Source organism: Anticarsia gemmatalis, chromosome 9, assembly GCF_050436995.1.
Source record: "Anticarsia gemmatalis isolate Benzon Research Colony breed Stoneville strain chromosome 9, ilAntGemm2 primary, whole genome shotgun sequence".
NCBI classification, from domain to species: Eukaryota; Metazoa; Arthropoda; class Insecta; order Lepidoptera; family Erebidae; genus Anticarsia; species Anticarsia gemmatalis.
In genome coordinates, this window is record NC_134753.1 from 3,512,988 (window position 1) to 3,539,690 (window position 26,703).

Below are 26,703 nucleotides of genomic sequence, written 5' to 3' on the forward strand. Positions count from 1 at the left end.
GGTAGAATTCGTACCCTGCCTTGTTCAATAAAAGGTATTATTCCTCCTGTTGCCAATAATAGTTGTGTTAACACCTTTTCCTATCGTTTTTAAGAACTCAATTTACTTTTATAAAATTCGTTATTTGCCGTGTCAATATGTGTACTTTAAATTAATGTTAAGTTGTACAGAAATAAAATACTTTTATATTTAAAATATATTTTTCATTTATTATAAGTATATACAATATATTATTGCTAGTACCTTTACCTAATACACGATTACCCATCGTGTAACAAAAAGAGAATATTTCACACATATTGAGCATTGCCACGAACAAATGTTCTTCATATTGAGATTTATTCAGAATAAAAGTTAACCTACTATGCTTCGGTGGCTATCTATCGAGTTACCTAGTATTCGATTATCGATAGAAGTGAATCGAAAATTGACGTTCGATCGATAACATCGATTTACTGTCATTAGTGTCATATGCTTTATATCTGCACTTTTATCTTCAATATAGAACGATAAATCTTATGTTGCTCAGTTAAATGTTTAAAATATCTCTATTTTCTACAATCCTTGTTAATTATAAGATTTATTTAATCTTCAGTAGGTATTTGTTGTTTCTTAAAAAACATTTTCCTATTTACATAAGAACCCCTTATTTATTACATAAATAATTTCATTTTACTTAATATACTGCCGTGGCTTTTGACAAAAAATATAAGGTAAGTTCATAAATTATTGACAACATTAAATTCAAAGGAAAATTCAACTCGACATTATATTAATGAACGTGCAATTGAACTAAACAGTTTCTTTAAGGCAAGAGTAACATTCTGCTTTATTTTTCTTTTGTCAATAATTTATGTAAATTTTCTACAAAATATTGTCTAGTCACAACTATTTTAGCTATCACAGATACCTTAATACGTGACGTATTATTCTTATAAACATATCTAAGTAAAGATCTTATCTTTGTATCTAAAATTCCCGCTCCCAACTTTATCACATAAAAAATAATCTATTAAATTTTAATTACCAATTTTTAATGAAGATTCAATTTTTTTTCAACCTCTTGCATGTCAAATGCAAGTAGATGCAAGATAGACCAATTTTGTGAAAGCGCATCTACATACTTGCATCAAAAATACAACACAGATCCACACAGCAACTAACTTGCATACAATTTTTTCTAAAAATGCACTAATAACTTGCATTTACTTGCTTCAAAAGCTGACACATAAATAATATCCTAACATCTCAAAACCTCATTTATCTATGCTTCAAAACTTTGCTAACATAAGTCATGAATCTATTCGAGAATTCTGCTGTGAGGCGATACCTTAAAGCCATATAAGCTAATGTTCTATGTATTATACTAAATACTACAAGACCTAGTATTTGGAAAGCATAAGTATCACCTTCCATACCTACATCTCTTAAGATTAACTGTGGGTCGGAGTACAAACAGAAGTCTTCGGGACATTCCATATAAGTTCGGTGTTGGTATAAAGCAAGGGAGAACGATGCAACGCCGTAGCGAAGGAAAGATGCTGACATTAGTGCTTTCATTGTACCTTCGATGTAAGGGCCGAAGCCTAGGCCGTAGCAAGCCAGCGCGAGAAGTGGTGCCGCGCAGGCTGGAGCTACTATGGAGCCGTTCTGCAAATTAAAACATGTATGTATTTAAAGTAACAGGTACAAAATGGGGAGTACGATGATATGTATTTAATGCTTTAAATTAATTGTTATTCTGGAGATCGTAAGCTCTCCTGTAGAATTTGAAATAATATGTACGTTTTTGTCGGTCGTTGGCTAGGTGCATATTATTATGTGCTTATGATAGGATCTCGAGTTACTTATTGAAAATTATTTCTATTTATTTTATGCATGCAATGTTTATTTGTAAATATCACTGTTGTAGCATATTTAGTAATGGTGGCTGCTCAATAAAGTTTTCTAATTGCTAGCTGATCGAAGAAAAAAGTTAGTGTGTGCTACAATATAAATAAAATAACATAATCAACGTTAAGTATACTCACTGTAACACTAAAAGCCGAGCCGACGGCAAGCCCGAACCCCTCCGAACAGAAGGCTATCAGTATCCCAGCGACGGAGAACAAGGCGAATCTGTCCCACTCCAGCATTTGACCAGACATTAAATATGTCGTCACCATGAACAACATGCCGAGGATAAACTGAAATAAATGGCAAAAATTACGTAAGAAGATCTAAGTATAATGAATACTTAAAAAAATATTATGTTTTCTTTAATTGTTTAAACTTTACAGTCTTCAGTAATTTCGTACACATAGTGGTACTCTCGTCAAAAAATGTTCCTTAAAAATGCGCTAGGGGCGCTGGTAAATTACTCAAGTCAAATCATTCAATGTTTTGATAGGTAGTGGTAGGAAATCTCTCCTCTGATGACAATTATTGTCAGAAAGCATATAATTATAGCATATTAAATGAAAGACGTATGTTATTGTATTCTTGATTATTATGATTTATTAACCCGTTACTCACCATAATAGGAAGACTAGATATAGAGAGAGCGGCATAGTAAGCCTTCAAACTGTACCATCGATTGAAATACTCTCGACGTAGTAAGCGCACTTGAAATGGAACTGGAATATAAAAAACCAAAGTTAATTTCATCTGGAGACATTCAAGTTATAAAAAACATCACAAAAAAGCATTCAAAATCATTGGCAAGGTCATTTTATTCAAGGGTTTAGGGTATCGATATTCCATAATGTGTATTGCTCAAAAACTTAAAAATGAAACTACATTAAAAAAATCGAATCAGTCTAATTGTAAAGAAATGTCATAATATACTTACAAACAAGTACAGGTATCATAGTATAAGTATACATAAAGAACACTAGACAACTGAGGCAGAACTTGAAATTGACTACGGGCACCGCGGCGTTGTTGCCTATATTGAAGAATATACTGCCCAGCAGTACTGCTGATACCAAGTGATGCGCCAGTTGTATCCAAATTGAAACCTGTAATAGAAAATATATTAACATCTCCTACTACATAAAACCCATAAAATTATCTCGAGACGCAGGAGCATTTTATAAAGCCCTATCTATGTACTTCTTTATATTGTTATTAAACGAACTTAAACGCTTAAACGAAAGCGTTTACAATGAAGCGACTATAGGACTTCAAAAGTCAAGTCACCCTCGTGTTAGTCACGCCATATATGTTGGACATGATTGAATGATTGATGAATCACGCACACAAATTGTCCAGTGCATTTGTGCAAAAAATCGAAAATCTTACAGTCCACAGTTTGAGTCGGAACCTTTTTTAGCAGAAAAGTATCGAGATATCTATGAATAAGTTCTGGTTGACATTTGATCGATACAAACTCGATACCATCGAGTCGAAATGTCTTCCAATATCATCTAAATTTCATCTAGCATTTGTACAGGATACATATACGACGTACACGTAATAGTATCATAAATACGTCGCTTATAAGTTACTGTACTGTATCCGGTATTGTTCGTATTGTCGTGGCTCCTTGCCAACGAACAGGTAGGTTTCTAATTACTTCCCAAGTTTATGAATACTTGGATTCTAGATTGAACGTTTTGATATACGGCTGTTTGTATTGAAAACAGTTTAAACAATAACAAACTATTGTTTGGTTTGATTGAGTTAGTATAATGTTATATTATTCGCTGTTATATTGACTAAGTGTAGGTAAATTAAACCTGATACGGTCGTCTTTGGTAAAGTTTTCTACAGGGGTAATGTACTTCGTTCTTTAAAGAACATTCCCTGCTCAGTTATGGACAAAAACCGTGTAAAATCTAAGGATGTTTTGTGTTAGCTGAAAAACTAAGCGCTACTTAGAAAACAAATCAGTAGGTTGAGTATATAATATATTTGATTTAGAGTAAATAATATATTAATTTGATCTTTTTCACGAGCTAACGATGTAACTCGGTTTTGAGTTAAAAGTGTTGTTATCCGTAGTCTCTAGGTGTCTTCCAAAGATATCTAAGCTTTACATTGCATTATAAAACTTTTACGAATTGACTTTAAGTCTGATGACAATTCTTACCATATTCCTTCTATTCTGTATAAACATCCGCTTGCTTATAATCATGAACTGTGTCCAAAATGTCGTAGGGAACTCCATCTTCGTCGTCTGCTCTTTAGCCACGTGTTCTACGAAGATTCTTTGTACTGATTCGTCTGAGTGAAGTATTGGTCTTCTGTAATACAAAAGGTTTAATTAGTTAGTTTCATAGTTCGTTTGGTGTTTCGCTTTTCAATCGTTTTTTCTTTCTATAAACAACATACGCTAATAAAAAATCTGCTATATTTGAAGATGTGTTACTTATTTCATATATCATGAAAAGGCCTAAAGAAACAATAGTAACGACAGCAAATTGTTGAATTTCATTCGAAAGGTATTAGGAGAAACATATTTTAGTTGACATTCTTCCCAAGACTACCAAAAGCAGCATGAAAACTACTACTACTAAATCAGGATTAGCTTCTCTTAAAGCACAGCAGTAAAATACAACTTGAGGAAATCGATCTAACAAATTTTTACTATTTTACCGTCCCTTGAACTACAGAGCAAAACCCTTTCCTTATTTCAAGTTTACGATCGGCTCGTCAACGTAAAGGGTGTGATGCATTCTGTTTTTTTATAGCCGAGTCAGCGTAACACTGCTTATAGTGGGTAGTGCACTATTATCGTAAATGTTTAATACAGATTGCGAAACAACGTAGGATATTGATTTAGGAAGTTTTTCTTGATTTATTCGTTCATGTCGTCAAAATAATAACATACGAGTTCATTATATTACTTTTTTTTCTTCTCAAAGAACTATGTTAAAAATTAAATCTTGGATATTTTTGTATAGCTAGTAATTACCACAAAAGTAACTAAGAAAAGGCAATGATGGGCACAAAATTACTACTTAGATAATAATATTCATTCATAAAACTAGCAGACGAATGCCCTTCATGATTTTTCGAATTGAAGTCGTTATTAAGTACAATCTTTATTTACTTACTTTCCACCTCTAACCGCCATTCTATCAAGTTTTCTACACAGCTTCCCGTTCTGGCACAGCTCAGCTAACTGCGCTGCTGACTCAACGTTGCTGACCAGAGTTTCCAGCACAAAGTCAGCCGGGTTGTGTGTTGTTGGACAAATGTGACCGACTTCAGCCATGTATGGTACTAGTAGTTGTGGAGCACCCTGGGAAATAAAACGTGTTTTAGGCTTAATGATTACTAATTTATCTATATAAGTGCCTATGTTTTCGAAATATATAAGTATGTTTATCAGTTTTTTGGCTAGCGTAGTACAAGCTCCTTAGTTTGAAAAATTACAGTATGTGAGTTATCCAATGATATTTATTTGATAATAATAAATGGTTTGCTTAGCTACCCAAGGAGAGCTGGTAAATGTTGATAGGAAATATCTCTATTTAGGAGATGGCTAGACGAATGAATGCACTTATTATGGCTGAAAATGAATCAGTGTAGTTGAAAAAAGTAGTTTCCATTTGTCATAACAACCATTTGGATTAACGTTTTTAAACTCTCGCGACTAGTACACATAATATTATAATGCAACGGGTCTTATACCATTTGGGTAAAGGTACCTACTGAAGAAGACGAAGTTTTGAAGCGGCTAGCCTCATGTTCTGTTTCAATAAACCTAATGTACCTACACTTTAAATCATTTACACATATCGAAATGTACAATCACCATCAAAATTAATTGCGACCAGTTCAATATAATTTATACAGTAATTCGGTACTTCCTAATAAATTGCAATTCCCTGCTATTAATCCGATGTTAGTTTAGCAGCATATTGCTAATAATGGTTAGCAACAGGTGATTATAGTACTAATTACCTAATTAATACGTTGTGATAATATTCGTGTTGCGATAATAGTTTACGTAGATCTATGTTGGAATTACTAAATTAAATGCAATATGCTGTAGGCAGCTAGCAAACATTGTAACCTAGATGGGTCGTATTGAATAAAGCCATAGCCGATTATTATTTTGAATTTGAAAGTAGCCTGTACCAAACTACCAACTAACTAACATCTGCCGCTAGTTAGTTGAAAGTTTGGTACTTTCAACCACTGTCTTTTCATCAGTGATTGACAGGCATTTGGTCAAGTATTGGGAGTTATAACATATACTTGCATTTGCGAAAAGGAGCTGCAGTCCTCTTACATACCTACTTCGTACTTAAAAATACTAATTTGATGGAGCCGTCATTTTAATACTTGATCCTAGATGTGTAATTGTTTTTGGATAAACCCATTGAATAGTGTACTGTGATATAACGTCGATGTGCGTTATATCACATGATAACTGTATCATAATAGTGTCTGGAACTAATTTTCAAACTACAGACAGCTTACAAAACCGACAACAGCTTAAAGTTGTACCTACCAACTCATTTATTATTAAAGAACAAGAAGCCTATTATTACGAAAAGCTATAACTAGAACGTCTAAAACACATTTCCAAAACAGTTGTAACAATTCACTTTTATCTCATACCTGTAGTTTGAAGTTTCACGCAAATGTTAGCACATTACACGTTAACGTCTAAGTTTTTACGACTGAATCAAACTTTGGCGATATGAAGACCTAATACTCGTTTAAGTACTAAATACTAGATAGACCTAACTCTTTAATAGCGATGTGAATTCTATGACTAGGTTTTATTTCAGAATTTTAATAATGTAAGTTTTGGTACTAAATATGTTTGTGTGAACGTCTAGACTAGAATATTAAAAGAACGATTAACGAACGACATTGATATGTAGAGTGAAGCAAATAATTCATTAATTTAACCATATGGTTAGTGGTCAACCTAGTGTTAAAGTTGTTCAAGCCGCCCGTAAGGCCTTTGACGTGGCTTATGCAAATAATAATAAGTATGCATAATTAAAATATAAATTACTTATCTCTCTTCTAAAAAAACAACTTTATAAAAAAGATTTCAGTAAGAGAGTTACCACAAAATATCACGTATTCTGAAATATTTATATTCAATAAATATTTCAATGTTTCTGATAAAAGTGTTAATTTAAGGGCTAATAAGATAATACCACGAAATAATGGACCTCTGTTTTATTGTGGACTTTCAAGCTAATGAAACCCGATTAACTAAAACTGTATTTTAAGTAATTCCAGAGGCATTTTAAGCTCTCATTACTCCACTCAAAGTCATATTAGCACAGAACGCCCACAAACCGCAATAATGCAAAACAGCATCAAACACCGAAATACTTAATTAAAAATCCATTTTCATGCTAAAGTTACCAAATTATTCATACAAAAATATGAAAGTATAATTTTACCGAACAAAATCAAATACGAGTTTAAAATAATCGACGTAAGAGCTCTTTATATCTGAACCATTACTCACTGGAGGGTTAAGTGAAACACTTCGGAGTTATGACAGACTATTATCGAGACATCATTTTAGGGTTGAACACATATCTTCGCTATAAAGTTTATGGCTTCGCAAAAACTCATTATGGTACCTAAGTAAATAGGGGTTAGAATTTGCGTTGACCTTTTAATAATAGGGGTTATTTAGGGCCTTATTAATATCCTGTGTGAAGTTGTATTAAGCACCCACGCGAAGGTCTAATACGGTCTGTCTTAACAATAGTCTGTGTATTTACTGAATAAATGTAAGTAGCACCTATACCTTGTAAAGTTAGCAGGTATAGAACTTTATGAACACAAACAAAAACATTATTTTGTTGTGAACATTATATCGACCACCTTATACATCCATCTATTCCACGAAGAGAACTTGTCAAATAGGTGAGTAAGGCTAGGTGCTATTCAAACGGGTGCTCTTGATGGACTACCTCATCTTAATGGGCATTATTATTGAGGGAGTTTTCCCTATTGTTTTTAGACCCATGTAGTTTAAATATGGAGATATATCCACTTTGCCCGACCGACGCGACGAAGGAAATAATTCACGCATCAGTACTGAAACAAACTACCGCTTAGATAGACAGTCAAAATTGATTGGCTGCATATATTTTCAACCCTTTGTGTCTGATTCAACCAAAATCTATCACACATATAATTATGTAGTGTGTCCACGTTTTGTACACCGAAACCTTTGTACCGTGTGACGTCAATCGTGGCTTTGATCCGACCCATTAAATTTACTGTCAATTCGTCCAGTTTGACGTACAGTTTACGCTGGGAACAACCTTTAGTGAATTGTCATTCATTTGCATTCGGCGTTTCGGTGTTTCGTGATTTTTAATAGCGTTTGGTTACCGATTTTGTACGGTTGAATTTTGTTTGCATAAAATTATAAATATTTTTTTTGTTAGCGAGTTTTAAAATTAAGTTTACTAGTTTATTTTATTGAAGCTGCGTGACGCTAAGTAAAGTTTTACTTTAAAATAATGTGCCTGAATGGAGATTGCATCTTTTTAAACATATGTATATTCAGCATTTCAAGTGATTCAGTATAAAATTTTATTGATTTTATCTTGAAGAGAGAAAATATACGATATAATATTATTTTATCATTATAATTTAAATGCAAGTTATCTAAATCGGAATTCTTCAATACTTCTCTTTTATATTTCGTTCCATAAACGACTCGAAACGACCAACTTCCCAACACCTAAAAGCTGCCATAATGCCGTACCGAAACGATGTAACATACGACTATTTGCCTAAACATAAGTTACTGTTACACACGAATATTCTCTCGGAGATAAGTGACAAAACTAAAAGCAGTATCGATAAGGAAATATGAATATTGCTATGTAAAAGTTACAGAGTTTGAGAATGGGTCATTTACAGTAGCTGATATTTCGATGTTTTAGACCAAACTCCAGTAGATATCGGTGTTCTTCGCTTCAGATTATGAGCTTTGTGTATTGGTTATCGTAAGGTTTTGTTGTAACAATTTTAGAAGAAAATTGTTGAAAAAAATATGAGATTGTTGGTTAAAATAAGTATTGAGAATATTGGTGAAGTTAGTTGCTTGATAGAAAGAAAATCTCGTTTTTCGTTGTATTCAGTTCTTAAAATACAGTAAGTTATATTGATTTAGCACTGCCGTTTGTAAAATTTGGCGGTAAAATAGAAACAGAACAAATTAAAAGGTCCTCTGTGGTAGGAACGAAAATGCACCCTTTCTATCACTAGAGTGATATCTGCTTTTATCTAATTTCCTCAAACACAATAATGATTCAGGAAAACTCTGTAATATCTCTAATGTACCTTTGCATGGTCAAGCGAATTCATGTTTGTTTCATATTGCGTTAGTGTAAAAGGGTCTAACCCAAATCAAACAAAATACTCATCATTTGCTTGTCAAGTATTGTTTATTCTTTTATATTTTTCTTTAGTTTTATCTTTTTGTGGTTGATTTTATTGTTAGGGATAGGTACGTATTGGAACCATAAATATGGACTCTAGTTTAAGTCTTACCTCCGATATTCCGTTCTATCTGGTTTTGCCAAAAACGATATAGACATTTTATTAAAAGATGTGAATCGAACGATTTTGAACTGAGCTTAATTATATTCCATTCAAAGCATTGACTAACCGACTAGTTAAATGAAACTTTGAATAATCTTCTACAATAAAGATAACCTGCTATTAGATTAAACTTTGGGAGAAATAAAACATAAAGGTAGTTATTCATATCTATACGTGAATCTAGTAAGCAAGTTTAGTTCTCCAGTTACTTGTTATAACTGCCGAGACTTGAATAAATTGGTCATTGTGTTATATTTTCATTGACTTCGAAATAAACACCACAATGTCTGTTATATATAGCTATTATATTTAGTCTCTATTCAATAAAACCATTTTTACTTTAAACCGGGATCTGTTAACCGCAGCTAAACTAAAGACAGATTCAACAAGTCTTGGGAAATATCACAAAATTTAAATCTAAGTCAGATGTCTTTGAAGCCGGGGACAAACCAATTAATTTGTGACGTAAATCAAATCGCGACGATTTTAATGAATAAACCATTTGATTTTGGCTCACGGAAACTTTCTAGTGATTGACATCTTGGTGATAGCAAGTTGGATAATTAGTTTGGGAGACAATCAAAGTTTGTTATCGGTTTAAAGGCCATTCGTAGTCATGAGGTGCGGTTAAAAATCTGTCGTACTAGCGTTAAAAAGTAATGGCAGCTCATTTTTCTTTGCGACCGTCGTTAAAATGTTATGTAGAATGTCTAGCAAGTTCACGACCACATAAAGTTTGAGTTTTCTTTACCTTCCATGACACGTTTATGTTTGGTAGGCACAAAAATATGAGCTAATTTCATCCATATTCTACGAGATTTTTTACAAAGGTAAGTAGGTATATACTTTTCACACCGACACATAACGTCCTTAGATCAAAATATGGTTGGTAAACTTAACTTAAAATAAATTCTACAGTTTGAAATCAAAGTCCAACCAGTGCATCGGAAAATTAACATAGTACATACCTGATAACAACACATGCCTCTTGCCAACACGTAGATTCTGTCAAAGAGCGCGAAAAGAGAGGCTGAAGGTTGATGGATGGTGCAGACAATAGTTCTGCCTTGTCGTGACAGCAGACGTAGAAGGACCACCAGTTGACGAATTGACACGATGTCCAGACCACTGAGGAATAGAAAAATTATGATGAAAAACAGTGTAACTAAATATTAACACATTGATATAGCTGTCGAAATAAATAGGCAGAAGAAAAAATCCACTTGCATAAGTTGCCCTGTTGACAACTATGCGGTGCTAAGGTAGTGATCCGGCAAGGTTTAAGTGAGAGTCTTCATATACTGTGATGTCAAATGTATGTATTTATTTGTAATCCAGAAATACGTGTTCAATTAAATAAATATTTGGGCAAACAGTAAAATTTGCTAAGAGTAGTATTTTGTAATACATTTTTTTTTTATTTTACCCTTAACTTTTATGGTTTGTTGACGCACCTAAACAAATAAAATTGAATTATGAGCCCATAAAGTTAAACACCGTTTAAATTAATGCCCTTTACAAAATTTTATGGGAGCTGGAAGGCTTTGACGGGTTTATGTAATTTGTAAGGTTTCGACTATGTTGACATTCTGATTGTTTCCGAATTCCGATTGGACGAGTGTCTTTGTGCCTTCAAAGTGCACAAAGCAGCCGAATTACGATGGACCTTGCAACTGATTGGACACAATCGACGTGCTACTGCCGTAATCGATTCATTTGACAAGCGCCTGTGAAAATGTGAGCGGCAAACTGTAGGTAAAATCGTTGCAGAGGCGTTAACTTCGTGATTTAAGTGAATACCATTAACTAGATGCCTAATATTTCATTTGTGATTTTGTACATGTCTAATTGTTTTTATAACTGTGACTGTGTTGGTATAGGACTATCTTGAGAAAACGACGAAACCGCGGTTGTTGAAACTCAGGCAAGTTACGAAAGTCAAGGGCGTAATCCTCTTTAGCAAAACTTGTAGTAGGTTTTGGTATAACTAAGATCAATGAAGATTATCTAAAAACTAAATCTTATATTTAGATCCGGGGTTATATTATAAAACTTGAATCTTTCGAGTGCAGTCGTGTCGGAAGACAAGTCCGACCAATATTCTTTGCCCATGGGTCTTTACCTACTCATATAGTTCAAACTGTAAAATAATACTTAAGTCAAAGAGAAGCTTCACTGATAATCTACAGTAAGCTGTGACGATTACAGCTAATCCTTTAGTCTGCGATTTTTCTTTTAAACGGAAAATTTTATGTAAAATTCAATAAACAAAATGAGCTCTGCATTGAAGCGTCAACCACCGTATGAGTACTTAATTAAAAAGAGCTATTCACAATTTTCACACACATTAAACCGTTATCTACTAAAAAATATTTGGAAATGGTTTTTTTGTTCTCGAATAAAGCTTATGTCTACGACACTTCAAAGCTAAGTGCATACTTAATATGGTAGTTGTTTATTGTACTATCGAACAAACTGAATCATGACCCACCATGTGCTCATTTTCTAAAATACGTCTATATACACGTAGGTCGAAATTCGCTTGAACCTACGTTTCCTTGGTAATGAATTTGTTATCTGTCATTATTGCGACAAATCTTTGGGCGTCCATTATAGGAAATAAAGTAACTATAAAAATTAAAATAATATAGGGTAACAAGTATAGTTATTACCCGGTTATGGAATTTATACACCATTATGGTCAATAGTAATATTCTAATAGTACTCTTTTATAAACGCAACTTAATTATTCTTTCTAAAGGAACATCAATCATTTGTTTCAATAACTTTGTAAACATATAAATAAATTACTAATAAAAAACGACTTCTTAAATCACAGTAATTGTCCACCTAATTTTAAAACTTAACGAAAGAAGTAACCAGTATTCTAAAAGTGATATAGATATATTGTAATTAATTTGAACTGGTTACTGTAGAAATTAAAATCAACGTATTATTGCTGAACGTTGGCAATCACTGTATGCTGGGCAATGACTATAGTGGTTACCCTAATCGAAACGTTTCACAGATTTCTAAATGACGTGCTATATGACATTTGACACAAATATATTTTTTCTTTGTGAAAAGAGTTTAGACTATTAACATTCTAGATTCAAATTAAGAGTGATTTATCGAAAACGTATCTAGTACTGTGCTAACAAAGGTCAAATTTGTTTGTACTCGTAGATACATCATAACACAGTCGTATTCATGTTTAAAACGTCCTAAGTGCAACTATGACAATAGAGATGATATTCTTACTGTTTTGACGGTTTCAAGCGAATTGTCGAAAAATGGGTCATGATTCAGTTGGTTCGATAGTACATAATGTATTGAGACATATTATTATTTCGGCATTATTTAAAATGATTTTCACCTTTAAATTTTGTCAAGCAGATGTCAATCTTAGAAATAAAAATGAATCGCCGAATGAGTTGACTGATTGTTTTTGTAAAATTATTTTTATGGTACAGAAAAAGTCTTTATGGTGGACAAAAAACAAAATAACAATCATGTAAAGAATGTTCGAGAGCGGAGCTGCGCGGGTCAGCTAGTAGAAAATAAAAATTAACTTACATTTTTTTGGTGAACATTAAATGAATGAGAATTATTTTTTAATTTCCAAACATTGTTTTATGCATCCTACTGGTGTTAATTCACATAATGGAATACCAGAAATCCATATAAAGTCAGTAATTAAGATAATTGAATACACCGGTGGACAGTAAAATAAAGGTTTTATTTCCGAAAGCAATACTTCCACGAATATCAATTACAAAAATTACACTAATTTCACTTTACCCGGTAGCCAATCAGTGATGATTCCAATAAATCCGGGGGCCTGATAATATAGCATAATTTATGCATTGTCGATCTTCGATCCCGGGCCAAATTAATGCATTCCGAAAGGGATCACTGAAAGGTCCTACAAATCAGTGTACGTAATTTTTGTCAAAGTTGGTCCCCGTCGATGGATGGACCCCTCGATTTCCTAAGCACGATTCAGACTTAACGTCCTATAAAACGTTATGGCGGGACGCGGTGATTAAGGCAATTACCTCCTATTGTACTTATGTAATTCTGTTTAGGTTATTTCGATTGGACCGACCTTTTAGGCAATAGATATTAATGAATTGCCACAAAGATTTTCCGTTTACATTCAAAAGAAAGAGTTGGAATGGAAAAATACAAAGGGAATTAAGTTTATTTTATTGTTCGGTGCGCTTTGTTGGAGATTCTTTTCGAATTAAGTTGAGTTTATTGAAATTGCTGTTGTAAGTTTTGTCAATTGTGCTAATGATTTCCTTTGTGCCGCATTCCTGGTAAAAATATGGCCTGTCCGTTTAGGTTTTATTTTCAATCGTTAGTTGGTTGTATTTGGCAATAGATTCTTTCCTGCACTTCTTTATTACTTTTTTTGACCGATATATTTTTCTTTATAACGTTTACTCTAGATATAGAACTGCGTTTCCTACACATATTTGAAGCTTTTATCATTAAATACAATATAAAAAAAGAGAAACATTGCGGGAATAAATATAAATAAATAACTACATAAGAGGATTTTACCCATAAATAAAAGCGAAAACCACTAAAAATAACATACAACCACACACATCACCAGAAAAAAAGTTACAACGCAACCCTTCATTCAATTTCATTCAATTTCGTACTAAAGGCAAACATTTCTCCACTTTTTCCTCCTTGAAATCATCAAGAAAGTCCCACAAAAATAGCGGCAAAACACATGAGGGTCGGCGTAACGATGCCAATTACTCATGTTTAATCCCTGGATCATACTTTTCCTCGGTAAGGATTACATCAGTTATGACGGTCGAGACTAATTGTTTTTTTTACATTGTCCGTATCTGGCTAGTCTTGGTAATAGGATGTTTTTACTTTTAGTGAAAATATGGAAAGCTTTGTTGTTGAAGAGAATAATTTAATTATATTTTAGTTTAAAAATATATAATTTTTTAACTTCTAGTAAAATAAAAATGTTTGACATTTAGATTAAAGGTCACGAAAACAGTGTTGAAAGTATTTTGAGAAAAATTTACATTGTCCTTACGCCCGTTGTCATGAACAAGTCATGTCAAGTATATTATTTTCTAATATAATTTAGAACGTTAAAGTCATAAACGCTTAATCAATGTCTGTAAATTAGTAAAAGGAGAGAATAATATAACTTACGTAGTAGGCTCATCCAAGAAGATAATAGGTGGATTGTTGACCAACTCCAGAGCGACGGACAAACGCTTCTGCTGTCCTCCTGATAATCTGTCCGACATGGTGTTTCTATGGTTCCAAAGTCCAAGGGTCTGGAGAATTTCTTCTACCTGCAAAGCGAATAAAAGTGGTATTTAAAATTAAGTTGGTATTTATTATTTTAAGTACAGAGTTACCTATATGTAAAGTCGGTAAAAAAATAATAAGTGCTTATTAATTTACCGATTTAATAAAAAGGGGGATATCCTCAATTTGTTTGTGTTTTTATGCTTATTTGGACCAGCAGTATATTTATTAACAAAACTTGAATTAGAACAATAGGAACGCAAATATATTTGTAAATTATTTTACTCTGAAAACCAGGATATCTTCACAGATCTTCCTACTTTCCTATAATATGGCTATATATTTATCTATTTCCCATAAAAATGATTAAACTAAAGTCACGATTCCCAATAAAATGTCGCAACACGTTCGATACAAAGCACAATAGTGTCTGTTCGAGATTCTCTTAAATCATGGCCTCTCTGAATCCCGTGAAAGCCTCTTCATGACTCAATATAAAGTAAACGTGATCTAATCTGCTTTGAAAGGGAACCTTCGAAGGGAGATTTGTTGATAAAACGAAGATTTCTCTTTGAAATGTGTATGCAGAACTAAAAGTTATTTAGCGAAGCTAGTTTGTAATGTAAGTTTTATGTAACTGCGCAAAGCTGTGTCACTTGCATCCGAGCATTTTCTTCGAAGTAAAACAGTTTAGACTTTTTATTTTATTATTTATTAAGTCAACTTTTATTTGAACATTTCGTGTTTAGAGTTCTGTTCTGTTCTCATAGGTATTTCCTTCTATGAGTTAATTTTGTCATGAGATGCTTTACCTTGATGATAAGTTAAAGAATACAAGATTATTTATGAATATGTTGTCTAACCTATCCCATGAAAAATTTCCATCCACTTTATTCTATTTTTCCATTCTCATATAGTTGTCATATTAAAGCGTAAAGCTATTACGGGAAAACGTTTTATTTAACAGCATAATATACATTTAAACCTGCACGTGATAGCATGTTATTATATTTCACACATAATCATAATTCACAAACTGCGCAACATAAAAGAAGTTATAACCGCTAATCACCAATAAAATTAAATGGACATCGCCATGATAATTACTTTATAACACATAATATACCTTTGACATTTCCGTCTCATTTCGTAGCAATTTATACCATACATACATATACAACAATCACGCATATTATACGCTAAAGTCTAGGCAGAGGTGTATGAAATTCACCCGCAATAAATACATTTGACTAATTTCGAAGCAATTTATAACATACAATGTATGTATGTACATACATAACAATCACGCGTATTATACCTACCCTCAAGTGTTGACAGAGATATATAAAATACACTTGCGATAAATATATTTCGCCATACTTTACATTGGAGGTGAGCCTATTGCCATACAACAGGTATGTTACCAAACTCCGGGTTAGAAATTAAGACTAATCTAAATTCAATTAGAAACGACTAATAGCACTTTCTGTGACCCGTGAAACAAACCCAAGACTTCAAGACCAACCCTACCGACTGCGCCTCAGAGGTAGTCAGCAGGCATAAATATCAGGAAAGCGATTTATACCAGGATATGGAAAATAACTTTTATTATTATGATGTGTAAACATTCGCCTTTCATGGGTTAACCTTTTAAAGATTTAAGTAGTAATTTCTTCCTACTGGTAATCGCTATTCTTGTTGGTATTTTGTATTTAGTACTCTTCCGTATGAATTTGCCAGTTTAAAATACTTCCCGGTTATTGATGGCTCAATTTTATGCTTAAACGAAGACGTGTTGAAATATTATTTACATAAGATTAAATTAATATGTGCATGAATTATAATTAATTTTATTACTGTATTAATTGATTTTTAGCGATTCCACATATTGTATAGTTCAAGCCGAAGTAAAAATTTGTGTAATTTTTTAGAGATTTTTTTCATAGGATAACGACTTACTATTCTGTAGTCTTTCGAAAATGCAGCTCCATTAAAGATCTTCAAAATATTTAAAGCTTTGAATGCGTAAAATCAAATCCTTTTTTTTTATTTACCACATAAAGAGTTATAAATAATAAGTAACAAAATGCACGATAAAACAAGAATAACTCACTATAAGTTCCTTCTCCGCCCTTCCCAGTTCCTTCCCAAGCTTCAAATCGGCGGCTATTCTCATAGACTCTTGTACAGTCAGTCTGGGCTGCAGCAGATCATCTTGCATGATGTATGAGCTGAGTTTCTTGAACACGCACATATCACGGGAGTGTCCATTCACCGTGATGCGGCCGTGCACGCCGTTTGTACTGGAAATTGAGAACAGGGTCAATGAACTTGTAAAGTCTTCAGAATTGGATTGAAACGTCAAATGTCTATTTGTTACTTTTCGACTAAATTAATTGTTTAGATATTAATAGCTCGAAGTTATATCTTAATTAATTGATAAAGTGTCTTAATATTATGAGTTCTTACTTTCAATAGATGGCTAAAATAGGTGTAATTTAAATATAAACTCGATTTTAAAGATGCATAAAATAACGCATATATTTTTTTTTTATTAAACTAGTCGATAGCAGATTCGCAAGTACCTATGACCGGTATATGGTACAAAGCATTCTGTTACCTTTACCTACCCCAAGCAATGGAACAAAAGTTGGTATTTTTATTGCGATCAAAATAGACAACATATTTAATACCATTGATAGATAAAATCAAAACAACAAAGTTATTATTACTACGATTATCCACTTAATTACGTTTTAAAGATCGTCTAACCGCGATTGACGTAATGTGTTTGTTGTGACGCCGTAACAATCGGTTCTAGAAAATATTTATTTTTATGAATACAAACACTTTTGAAATTCCATACCATTATTCTTATTAAAACGAAAATAAAGATTTTCTTTCCTTTGACGAGTAAAAATAAACAATAATAGACTAGTGCTAAATAAACCATGCACTGGGTAGTAAGTGTTATTAATTAATTCTTTGACATAGGTAATTAATTATTAAAAAAATCTTTGAAAACTCATAAATACAAAAAACCGACATCACCACTAGGGTTGTCAATCAATATAGAATTTTTATGTCGATTCAAAACGTACGGACGTACATTGACACGCGTAACACCCCTGTCCGCATGACGAACAGGATCGGAAGCTCAGTAAAATTGCTAGGAAATATTTTTTTCAAAATAAATTAATGATGGAGTTTTTACAGTTCATTTTTAATTATTCCGTTGACTTTTTCAAAATTAATTTTGGCCATCACATTCGCAATGGTGTTATGATATCTAAGAAGCAGTAAATAATTAAAATTGAATACCACTTGCACCGATTCGGGAATAGAACCCATAGTCTCCTTCCGACTTGTAGTCGCATATACCATCGTTCGAACATCAAAGACAGCCGTATCAGCATCCATTACCATTTCCGTCCCACTGCAGGGTAAGAGTCTCTTCTCAAACGATGGGGAGAATCAGCATAATTTTCAGAAATGAAATAAGTAAGTGATATTTTGGTTTCAAATATTTTTTAAGGAAAAAACGGACTAGTTTATTTTTGTACACAATTACTAAGAACTGGTTTAAATATCTAAAGCTTAATATTTAATAATGCTCATAAATCAGTAACATTGAAATATTAATTAAATGATTAAGTAGTATAATATTTTATATCCAAGTTAATTTTAGATTAGTGGATAGAAAGCATTATTTTTTATGATAAGCGATTAATTCCATAAAATGTTGGTCATTTTGAACTAAAATATCATCAACTAGCTGACCCGCGCAACTTCACTTGCGTCACATAAGAGAGAATGGGTCCCCGTTTTTGTAACATTTTCTACTGGTACTCTGCCCCTTTTGGTCGTAGCGTGATGATCTATAGCCTATAGCCTTCCTCGATAAATGGGCTATCCAACACTGAAATAATTTTTCAAATCGAACCAGTAGTTTCTGAGATTAGCGCGTTCAAACAAACAAACAATTTCTCTGTCTTTTGGTGAAGGTAAAGATCCGAATGATAGTTTTTGAGTTTATCACAAACAGGCGGACAGACGCGGCAAGATGGTTTGTTTGCAATAATACGTTTAATACATAAAAAGTAATAGTAATAAAACTTACCTAAACAGGGCGGAACTGAGCAAAAAATGTTACAAGATGTTACATAATCCTAAATATTCGCAAAAACAAGACGAACAGTAATTATTACCCGTATCATAATAGCTGTTTTTTGCCTTTCAGAGGGTCAATCAAAATGTAAGTACGTACATTAATAACCTCTAGATAATAATCACATTGTTGTGAATGACGATTAAAAAATATTTATGTATATTTTTTATATCTTATGATTAAAACCCTTTGGCGGTAATAAAATTAATAACTTTGCTATATTTTGGTTGGTAACTCACCATAGTACCTTTGAAAACTGGTCCCTACAATAAAAATGTTAGTTTTGAGTAAAACCGAAATTGATGGTGCTTTTGACACTTTATTATAAATGATGTTTTTTTTTGCATACTTATGGTTTTGTGGGTGAAAAAAATCGATTGAAGTTTGATGATTACATAAGTATGGGTTTTTTTTTATAAACTTTTACGGCTTAAACTATCACCATATATAATGTTTTGATTTATTGACATACTGATTTACTAATATTCTTTTAAAATGTGTGTAGTCCTACGATTATTTATTAGCACGTTATTTTTTTTGCGAGTGCTACTAAATATATTTAAATCCAATTTTGTATAACTACTAGAAAACCATGGACGTCCCAATACTAGTAACTTACCTATACCTATTTTAAATACAATTTTACTGTAAGATCAATATAAAACTGCGAAATTAAAAAAGTGACAGCTTCAATCGCGAAGAAGAGAGAAAAAATGTAAAGCAAATATTCCCTTAGGAATCAATTGGCTTAAAAGTCTTTAATGATAATCTGTAACAGGTCAGACCAATATGTAGCCGGTCTTTATGTAGACCTTTTTGTACATCAGGGAGTGCGTTAATCCCACGAAACCTTTATAATCCCTGTATTTTAAACCTTCTGAACGCGGTCACCAAAGTTAAAATAATACGTTGGATCTTTTCATTTGGGTGAAAGGTTTAAACTTGTGTAATTTTTTATGTGGACATGTGATTGCCCTTTTAATAGTTACTGTATTTAAACAAGTAATTCGAATTTTGATGTTAATGTTGTTTTTTGAATAACAAATTATAACAGTTTTTTTTGACGAGATATTTGAAATTTTGAACATTTGGATCCCGTGATTTGGTATGTTTTATGATCAAAACCGTGAATTGCTTTTGTACTTTAATTTAAGAGTTACAACATAAGTAAAACTATTGTATATTTATCCCGTATTAAGATCTATTCTTGCACTTTCTAACCCACAATTAATAAGTAATTTCAAGTCTTATAATGTGAATATATTCTAAAAAGTGATATTATAGCAATTAGCGTAAAACTGTACTATAGTTTCTTTTGAATTGCTTTTGCTATTTTTGATTTAAGAGTTACAACATGAGTAGAACTATTGTATATTTATCCCATATTAAGGTCTATTTTTGCACTTTCAAATGCACAATTGATAAGTCATTTCAAGTCTTTTTAAATGTGAAATTAAATTAATTAAAAGCTATATTATACCAGTAAGCTTAAATATGTACTATAGTTTCTTTGTAATCTATTTATTGCGTACGTTTATGCTTTTACAAGCTATCCTCAAGAAATATTCACTTACTTATATCCAGCTAAGATGTTGAGCAGCGTAGACTTGCCGGCTCCGGAAGGTCCAAGGATGCAAGTCAGCTCTCCGGACCGGAATTCACCAGACACATTGTGAAGAATCTTTCGTTCACCTGCGTACAAGAAATATATTATATTACATTTTAAGTTACTTATTAGCATTCTCTTCTTTTGTGGCATGTGGGTTTTCTTTACATTGTGTTAGCACATCTAGGCGTGTTTCAGTTTTTAGTTTGTAAAATTATTTCTCTAAATAGCATAATAGCAAGGTCTTATTTAATATTATGTCAGTCAGTTGCATTGTTTTTAGAAATGGGATAAAAAGTTAATAATTCTAGATAATATCACTTAAGTATTCTAGCTGTCAATGGCGTTGCTGAACGTTATAATTAAGATTTATTGTATCCACTTGCATCACGACAGCTCCAGTAATTATTTTATATAGTTTACAAAGGTATTTTCAATTAAGTGTATTTTTTTAGTTAAGATTATTGTTTGCATGACAGGTCTTTCAGCAGCCGTTATCGTATACTGCTCCTGAGTGCTCCTGTCTGCGCTTGGCAGCCATCTTAGGCCTCGGGCCTAAAATGGCTGCAAGCCGCAGACAGGGTGCTATTTGCGGTATACAGTCACCTGAAGTCAGCAGTTATCGAAGTGGTTTAAACTATTTATATTGTAGTTAATAATAAGTCGGACTTATGGATTATTATTAATAATTTTAAGTGCGTATCGGCTCTTCTTTCATAATAAACATCATCTTTCACAGCCTTTCTGTGCCCACTGCAGAGCATAAAACCTTATCCCGTTTACGCCAGTCATTCCTATTTCTTCTATTTTTTATAAGGTCATTTACTAACGCAGCAGTAATCCGCTGCACAGTTAAATATAGTTCTACAATAATTGTCTAGCACAGGTTGTTCAAGCGGATATAACAATTAAAATAAAATAAACCACACATTTTTCTATAAAAACACCATGGCAATTAACCTTATAGTCAAGGTATGGTCAGTTAACCTAGTATTTTCCATAAACGCAAGTTCATATGACGCACTAGATCACGTCAAACAAGACACCGTAACATGTTTGTTATTACTAATTGACACTATAATTTTACACTTTGCATTAAAACCGTGTTTGTTTTGCGATTTAATAAAATGCTTATTTACTTGCTAACCTTTGCGGCGTTAGATGCAGTCTTATATAACTTTACTGCATTTTCTTATATATTGATATTTCAAAGAAATACCAAACTAGTTTGTTTCCAAAACTTCTGAAATTATTATAAATATTTCACGAAAGTATGAAACCAAAATCACGTTTTGACACATTGTCATGTTGTTTACTAAATATCGTCAACTGTGCCTCGATTCTCTACTACTCTCGACTACCGACAACCGAGCTGTCATCGAGAAATTTTGTATGAAAATCTGATCAGCGCCTCTGACGGGTGTCGTAGGAAACATTTTGGCAATACATTCTAAATGTCAAAATTTCGATAGCTAGCCGGTTGTCGGTAGTCGATAGTGGTAGAGAAACGAGGTATTGATTTAGCCATAACTGCCATGCTCGGTAGCGTGATTCTGTATAGTCAGTGCTATCGAGTCCCGAGAGTTTGGCATTTAAAATGTACTTCAAAAGTGGTTCCTATACTACCCGCTAGAGGCGCTGATTAAAATTTTATGCAAAATAATTCAATGGCTAGCTGGCTGTCGGTAGTCGATAGTGGAAGAAAATCGAGGTTCATTCATTCATTCGGTTTTGTTTTGTTATGTATTCTATACGAATTATCGACATATGAATTGTTATTACAAGCAAACCCATTATTTTCAGATACACTACTTATTTTGAAAGTAGTAGGTACTATCTGATGATTTTTTTAGAAAACATTGACACTTCACACCGAATAACTAAGAAGAAAATTTGTGAAATTCTGAGAGCTATGTCGAATTATAAGAGCACGTAGGATCAGATTACATAAATGGGAAAGTGGGTCGGATATTGCAAAGTTAATGAAAACATACGTTATTGTATTATGTAGAGCAACGCGTGCTCGCGTTGTTTCGACGATTTTATAAATAAAATATATTGCAGTATGTCGTGAAATTCTTTTTTAAAAGAAATTGTGACGGAATTATTGACATTATTCTCTTTTTAAGATCTTTGCACGATTTATTTACGATGCACGATGTTTTAAATGAATGGATATTTACGAGTAGCCAGGAATTTTCATTTCTGATGTTGATAGAGTAGAGATATACTTAACTGACTGAGGGTTTCTGTTAAATAATCTATTATGGTAGCGCTGACTATTCATATCGACACTATATATACTTACATAAAATCACGGCTTCCCATAGGAGCAGGCGGAGACTAGAGAACGTTATTTGGTGAGATCCTAACAAACTTCCTATGCTCCATTCACGTCCATACATCTTGTGATACAGGACCGCCGGTTATGAGTACTACGCATCTGACCTTTTTGCAAGACATCGCCGATACATCTACACTTATAGCTTGTATCATTAATATATGCAGAACGTTTGTCACTTAAAGGAACTGGTTTCTACACAATTATCATCACGAACACGAGCGACAAAAGCCACGCTAGTATCAAAGCAAATATCTCTTCGTACTCAATTTTCACAGTGAACTGTGATATTCAGTTAAATCAAATTTACTTGACGCTCAAACTTGATCCTCCTAATATGTTGTCTTAGACGTTCCTTCTAATATAACAGCTCTATGTACAGTCACAAACATATAATATGGATGTATTTAACATATCTAGCGCATAATATCTTGTCTTGTTTTCGATGTGTGCAGAGACCAAAAAACGTGATTTGATATTATCTGCATATTACACGCTTCTTTTGCTTTAATCATAATTAAATTAACTCAATATTCATGCTACGTATTATAATTAATATTGCAAGTCAGCTGATGACGTCTGCTTTGAGTTTTTGAGTGACATGTCTATTCTTGAATTGAATCATAGTAAAATAAAAAATACGTCGGATCGGCTGGTCACTGGTCAGTGTATTCAACTAATTTGAAACAATATCTAGTGTTATAAATAATATACCTAACGAAAGTAAAATCAACCAATCCTAGGTACATAATAACGAATTTTTCATTTATAATATTTTTCGGTCTCGTCCGACAAGATGTATAGATGTGAATGAAACAAGGGAAGTTTGTAAGGATTATAGCAAATGGTGTTACTTAGTCTTTACTTCCTTTTATATGTATAGGAAAGACACATGATTTCATGTCTGTATTTTCATTTATTTTAACTGTCCTGTATAATTGTAACCCATTCCAGTCAGTAACTTTCATCATAAACATTAGTTGGTAAATGTGACAGTGTGGTCCACATTATCTACATATTTATGTTCGTCAGTGTATTTCGTGGAAATTCATGGCTCGACTCACAGAGGCCATGTCGTAAATGCATTCCGGTGCCACCGGCAGCGTTTCACCATGGATAATTCTGATTATATACCTTGCATTAGGAAATGCTTAGGCGGTAAGTATTACTATTACCTAGGATCTATTTTATAAAGGAAGTTGCTTGTGAAATTACACATTACATTAATTTTTTTTCCTCCTAACGCAATGAAGGCAGTCAGTCGGCGAAAGTCAAAAAACAGTTTTTTTTATAAAGATATACTTTACTAGAAACACTTCTTATACATAATTAACTGTTAATGTTGCTCCCAGATACAATGATTTTCTCATACATGATCGGGTGAATTAAATTTAATTTCTTGGACAATAGTTCGACAAAACAAAAAAATTATTCACATTCAACAAAAAGTCGGAATGCATTCAGTATAACTAGTTATTAATAATTATGGAAATGTCTTTGTTTTCTTCGAGGAAGTATCATTATGGAAACCTTTTTAAATTCGACCTTTCAGTTGCTGTCTCCTTATACCGCTAATTAATCCACATTGTAACTGAGTCCTTTGTAAAAAGCAGGTAAACTTTTTCCTTGCAATTTTTCTTGTGGATTATGGTAAATAACTTTGCGTGTTGGCATCTCTTTGATCAAATTTTTTACTTCCTTGATCATTATTTTGTTTTTACCTTTCACGGAATGCAGTTCTCTGTATTTGTATTGGTATTTGCAGTAGAACTATAGTAAATTAAATGTATGATAAAATTATGAACAGAGAACGAGTATCTCAGAGCTATTTTAACTTTTACGTTATAGTATCTCTATTGAAGTGAATAGCATATAGTAAAAGAGAGGAAATGGTCTTTTTTGGTAGTTATAGACTAGATTAGCAGCGCGCTATTTCGTCCGCGAATGTAGCTTAAAGTGTTCTTCAATTACGGGACTAGATAACACAAAAATATTTTTAAAATTGAACCAGTAGTTTCTGAGATTACGGCGGCCTAACAAACAGGCTGTCAGTTTAAAATTGTTAGTAAAACATAGATTTATTCGTATCTTATTTCCAAATACACGCAATTTTTAAAAAAATCTTACTGAATAATAATGTCACATTAACAAACAGGAATAATACAATACGTATAGAGAGTATTGTCCGGCACAAAACCAGTATTTTATATAACAAGATGCAGTATATCTGCATATTAATAATATCATACATTCGTAAGCAATAGTATCTTATCTTTATAATGAATTTGGAATTATTTCCGGGTCATCAAGTAATAATGTCAACAAACCACATTTTTTTTAATATTCAAAGCCGTTACTAGCTCAAAAATTGCGGGATATAAAACAATTTAAGTAAATTTCGCTGACAGCTCCTTAAAAATACACAATATTTGTTCATTTATTACTGTTATTATTCATTTAGCATTAAAAAATAATTCAGTCAGCCCGTGACCACGGTCGATGTAATTCGATCGAAACGTCGGGTAAAAAATAAGGTATTCTAACCTTTAATTTTTAATCGCGTTTAAGTCCCGTTTCATTACAACGTTACAAAATTAGTCATTCAAATCCAAAACATTGATTTTGAGACAATCATATAAGTATTAGCTTTTGAATATAAAAACAATAAAAGTAAGCGTTTATGTATTCAAATGTCAAAACTTGATTTTCAAAAAATATGTTTGTATGTAAATAAATGCAAATATTCTTTTGTTTCCTAGGTAATAGGGAATTTATTCTACTGGTTTTGGAAATCAAAACTGGTACTATAAAATGGATTTGAATGTTACCTAAACATTTTGGACTTTACAAGGTCTTTATGGAATAGAAAATATCCTACACACGCGGCTCCGATTGTGTTTACTATTTAATATTTCACATTTTTTGTATGTTTTTCTTCATAAAAACCACTATGCACATTGAAAATATGAAAAACAAATTACTGATTTAGTAAAACCGTTCTCAAGTTTTGCGCAACATATTATTAGAAATTTATTTTTACTTACCCAGATAGATAGGTAACTACTAAAATGAATAAAGGTAACCAGCTAAAGATAGATTTGGCCACAAACCTATGTGGCCCAAATGCTTTTAATTTGCGACGGGTAAATATCGTAGAGCAAACGGTCGCAGTATTGATTACAGTACTACCCTCACTTGTCAAATGAGGGTTACCAAGTGAATATATATTTTAAAACGGCTGAACTTTGTGATCAATCTACTCGAACTGTGGTTTACTATTTTGAAATATTTTGGCTTTATTCGTTTATTGAGAATCACGTCTGCTGTCACTTTTTCTTGATTTACTCAAATCAATGAAGTTGTTTCAACAAACGACGATCATAGTTTATGGTATTTATCTATCTAGTTGTATTTGATTTTAGCATTTTTTTGGACCTCCCATACTACTTCTAATAGTCGTAAAATTTTATTTTCAAATAGTAGAGTCTGGTTCAGTCTACAAGTAAGCAAATGTTTATGAACAAAACCACACACAGAAAGTAGTTAGTCTTAAAAAGGCTTGGAATCTACTAACAATAATGAAATGTAGACTATTTTATTTGTAGAAACCGGTCATGATATTATCAGAACTTACCTAAAGTCTAGAACTCTAGACTGTCCCGTTTTTATCACAAACATGAAGCAGCATTTTTATAATTGCATGATGCAAAAAGTATGCACAATAACGTTTTTTGTCCACGTATTTAAATACAGATCTATGCG

At 32.6% G+C, this 26,703-nt stretch overlaps 1 protein-coding gene across 2 annotated transcripts in view; it reads right to left on the bottom strand.

Moving 5' to 3' along the window:
* Positions 1-8: 8 nt before the first annotated feature.
* The window catches only part of LOC142975604 (ATP-binding cassette sub-family G member 1-like), a 62,690-nt gene continuing 35,995 nt past the window's right edge, over positions 9-26,703 (bottom strand). Inside the window, exons 1-11 of one of the 2 annotated variants that reach the window (XM_076118550.1) lie at positions 22,909-23,185; positions 20,569-20,686; positions 16,940-17,129; positions 14,725-14,870; positions 10,500-10,659; positions 5,040-5,227; positions 4,073-4,226; positions 2,831-2,999; positions 2,515-2,615; positions 2,031-2,186; positions 9-1,650 (exon numbers count right to left, since the gene is read on the bottom strand). In XM_076118550.1, the coding sequence (XP_075974665.1) occupies positions 1,261-1,650; positions 2,031-2,186; positions 2,515-2,615; positions 2,831-2,999; positions 4,073-4,226; positions 5,040-5,227; positions 10,500-10,659; positions 14,725-14,870; positions 16,940-17,129; positions 20,569-20,686; positions 22,909-23,005 (1,869 nt within the window). In that variant the 5' untranslated portion in view covers positions 23,006-23,185 and the 3' untranslated portion in view covers positions 9-1,260. Of the gene's footprint in view, positions 1,651-2,030; positions 2,187-2,514; positions 2,616-2,830; positions 3,000-4,072; positions 4,227-5,039; positions 5,228-10,499; positions 10,660-14,724; positions 14,871-16,939; positions 17,130-20,568; positions 20,687-22,908; positions 23,186-26,703 lie in introns of those variants that run through there. The other variant, XM_076118549.1, reaches the window with a different exon arrangement.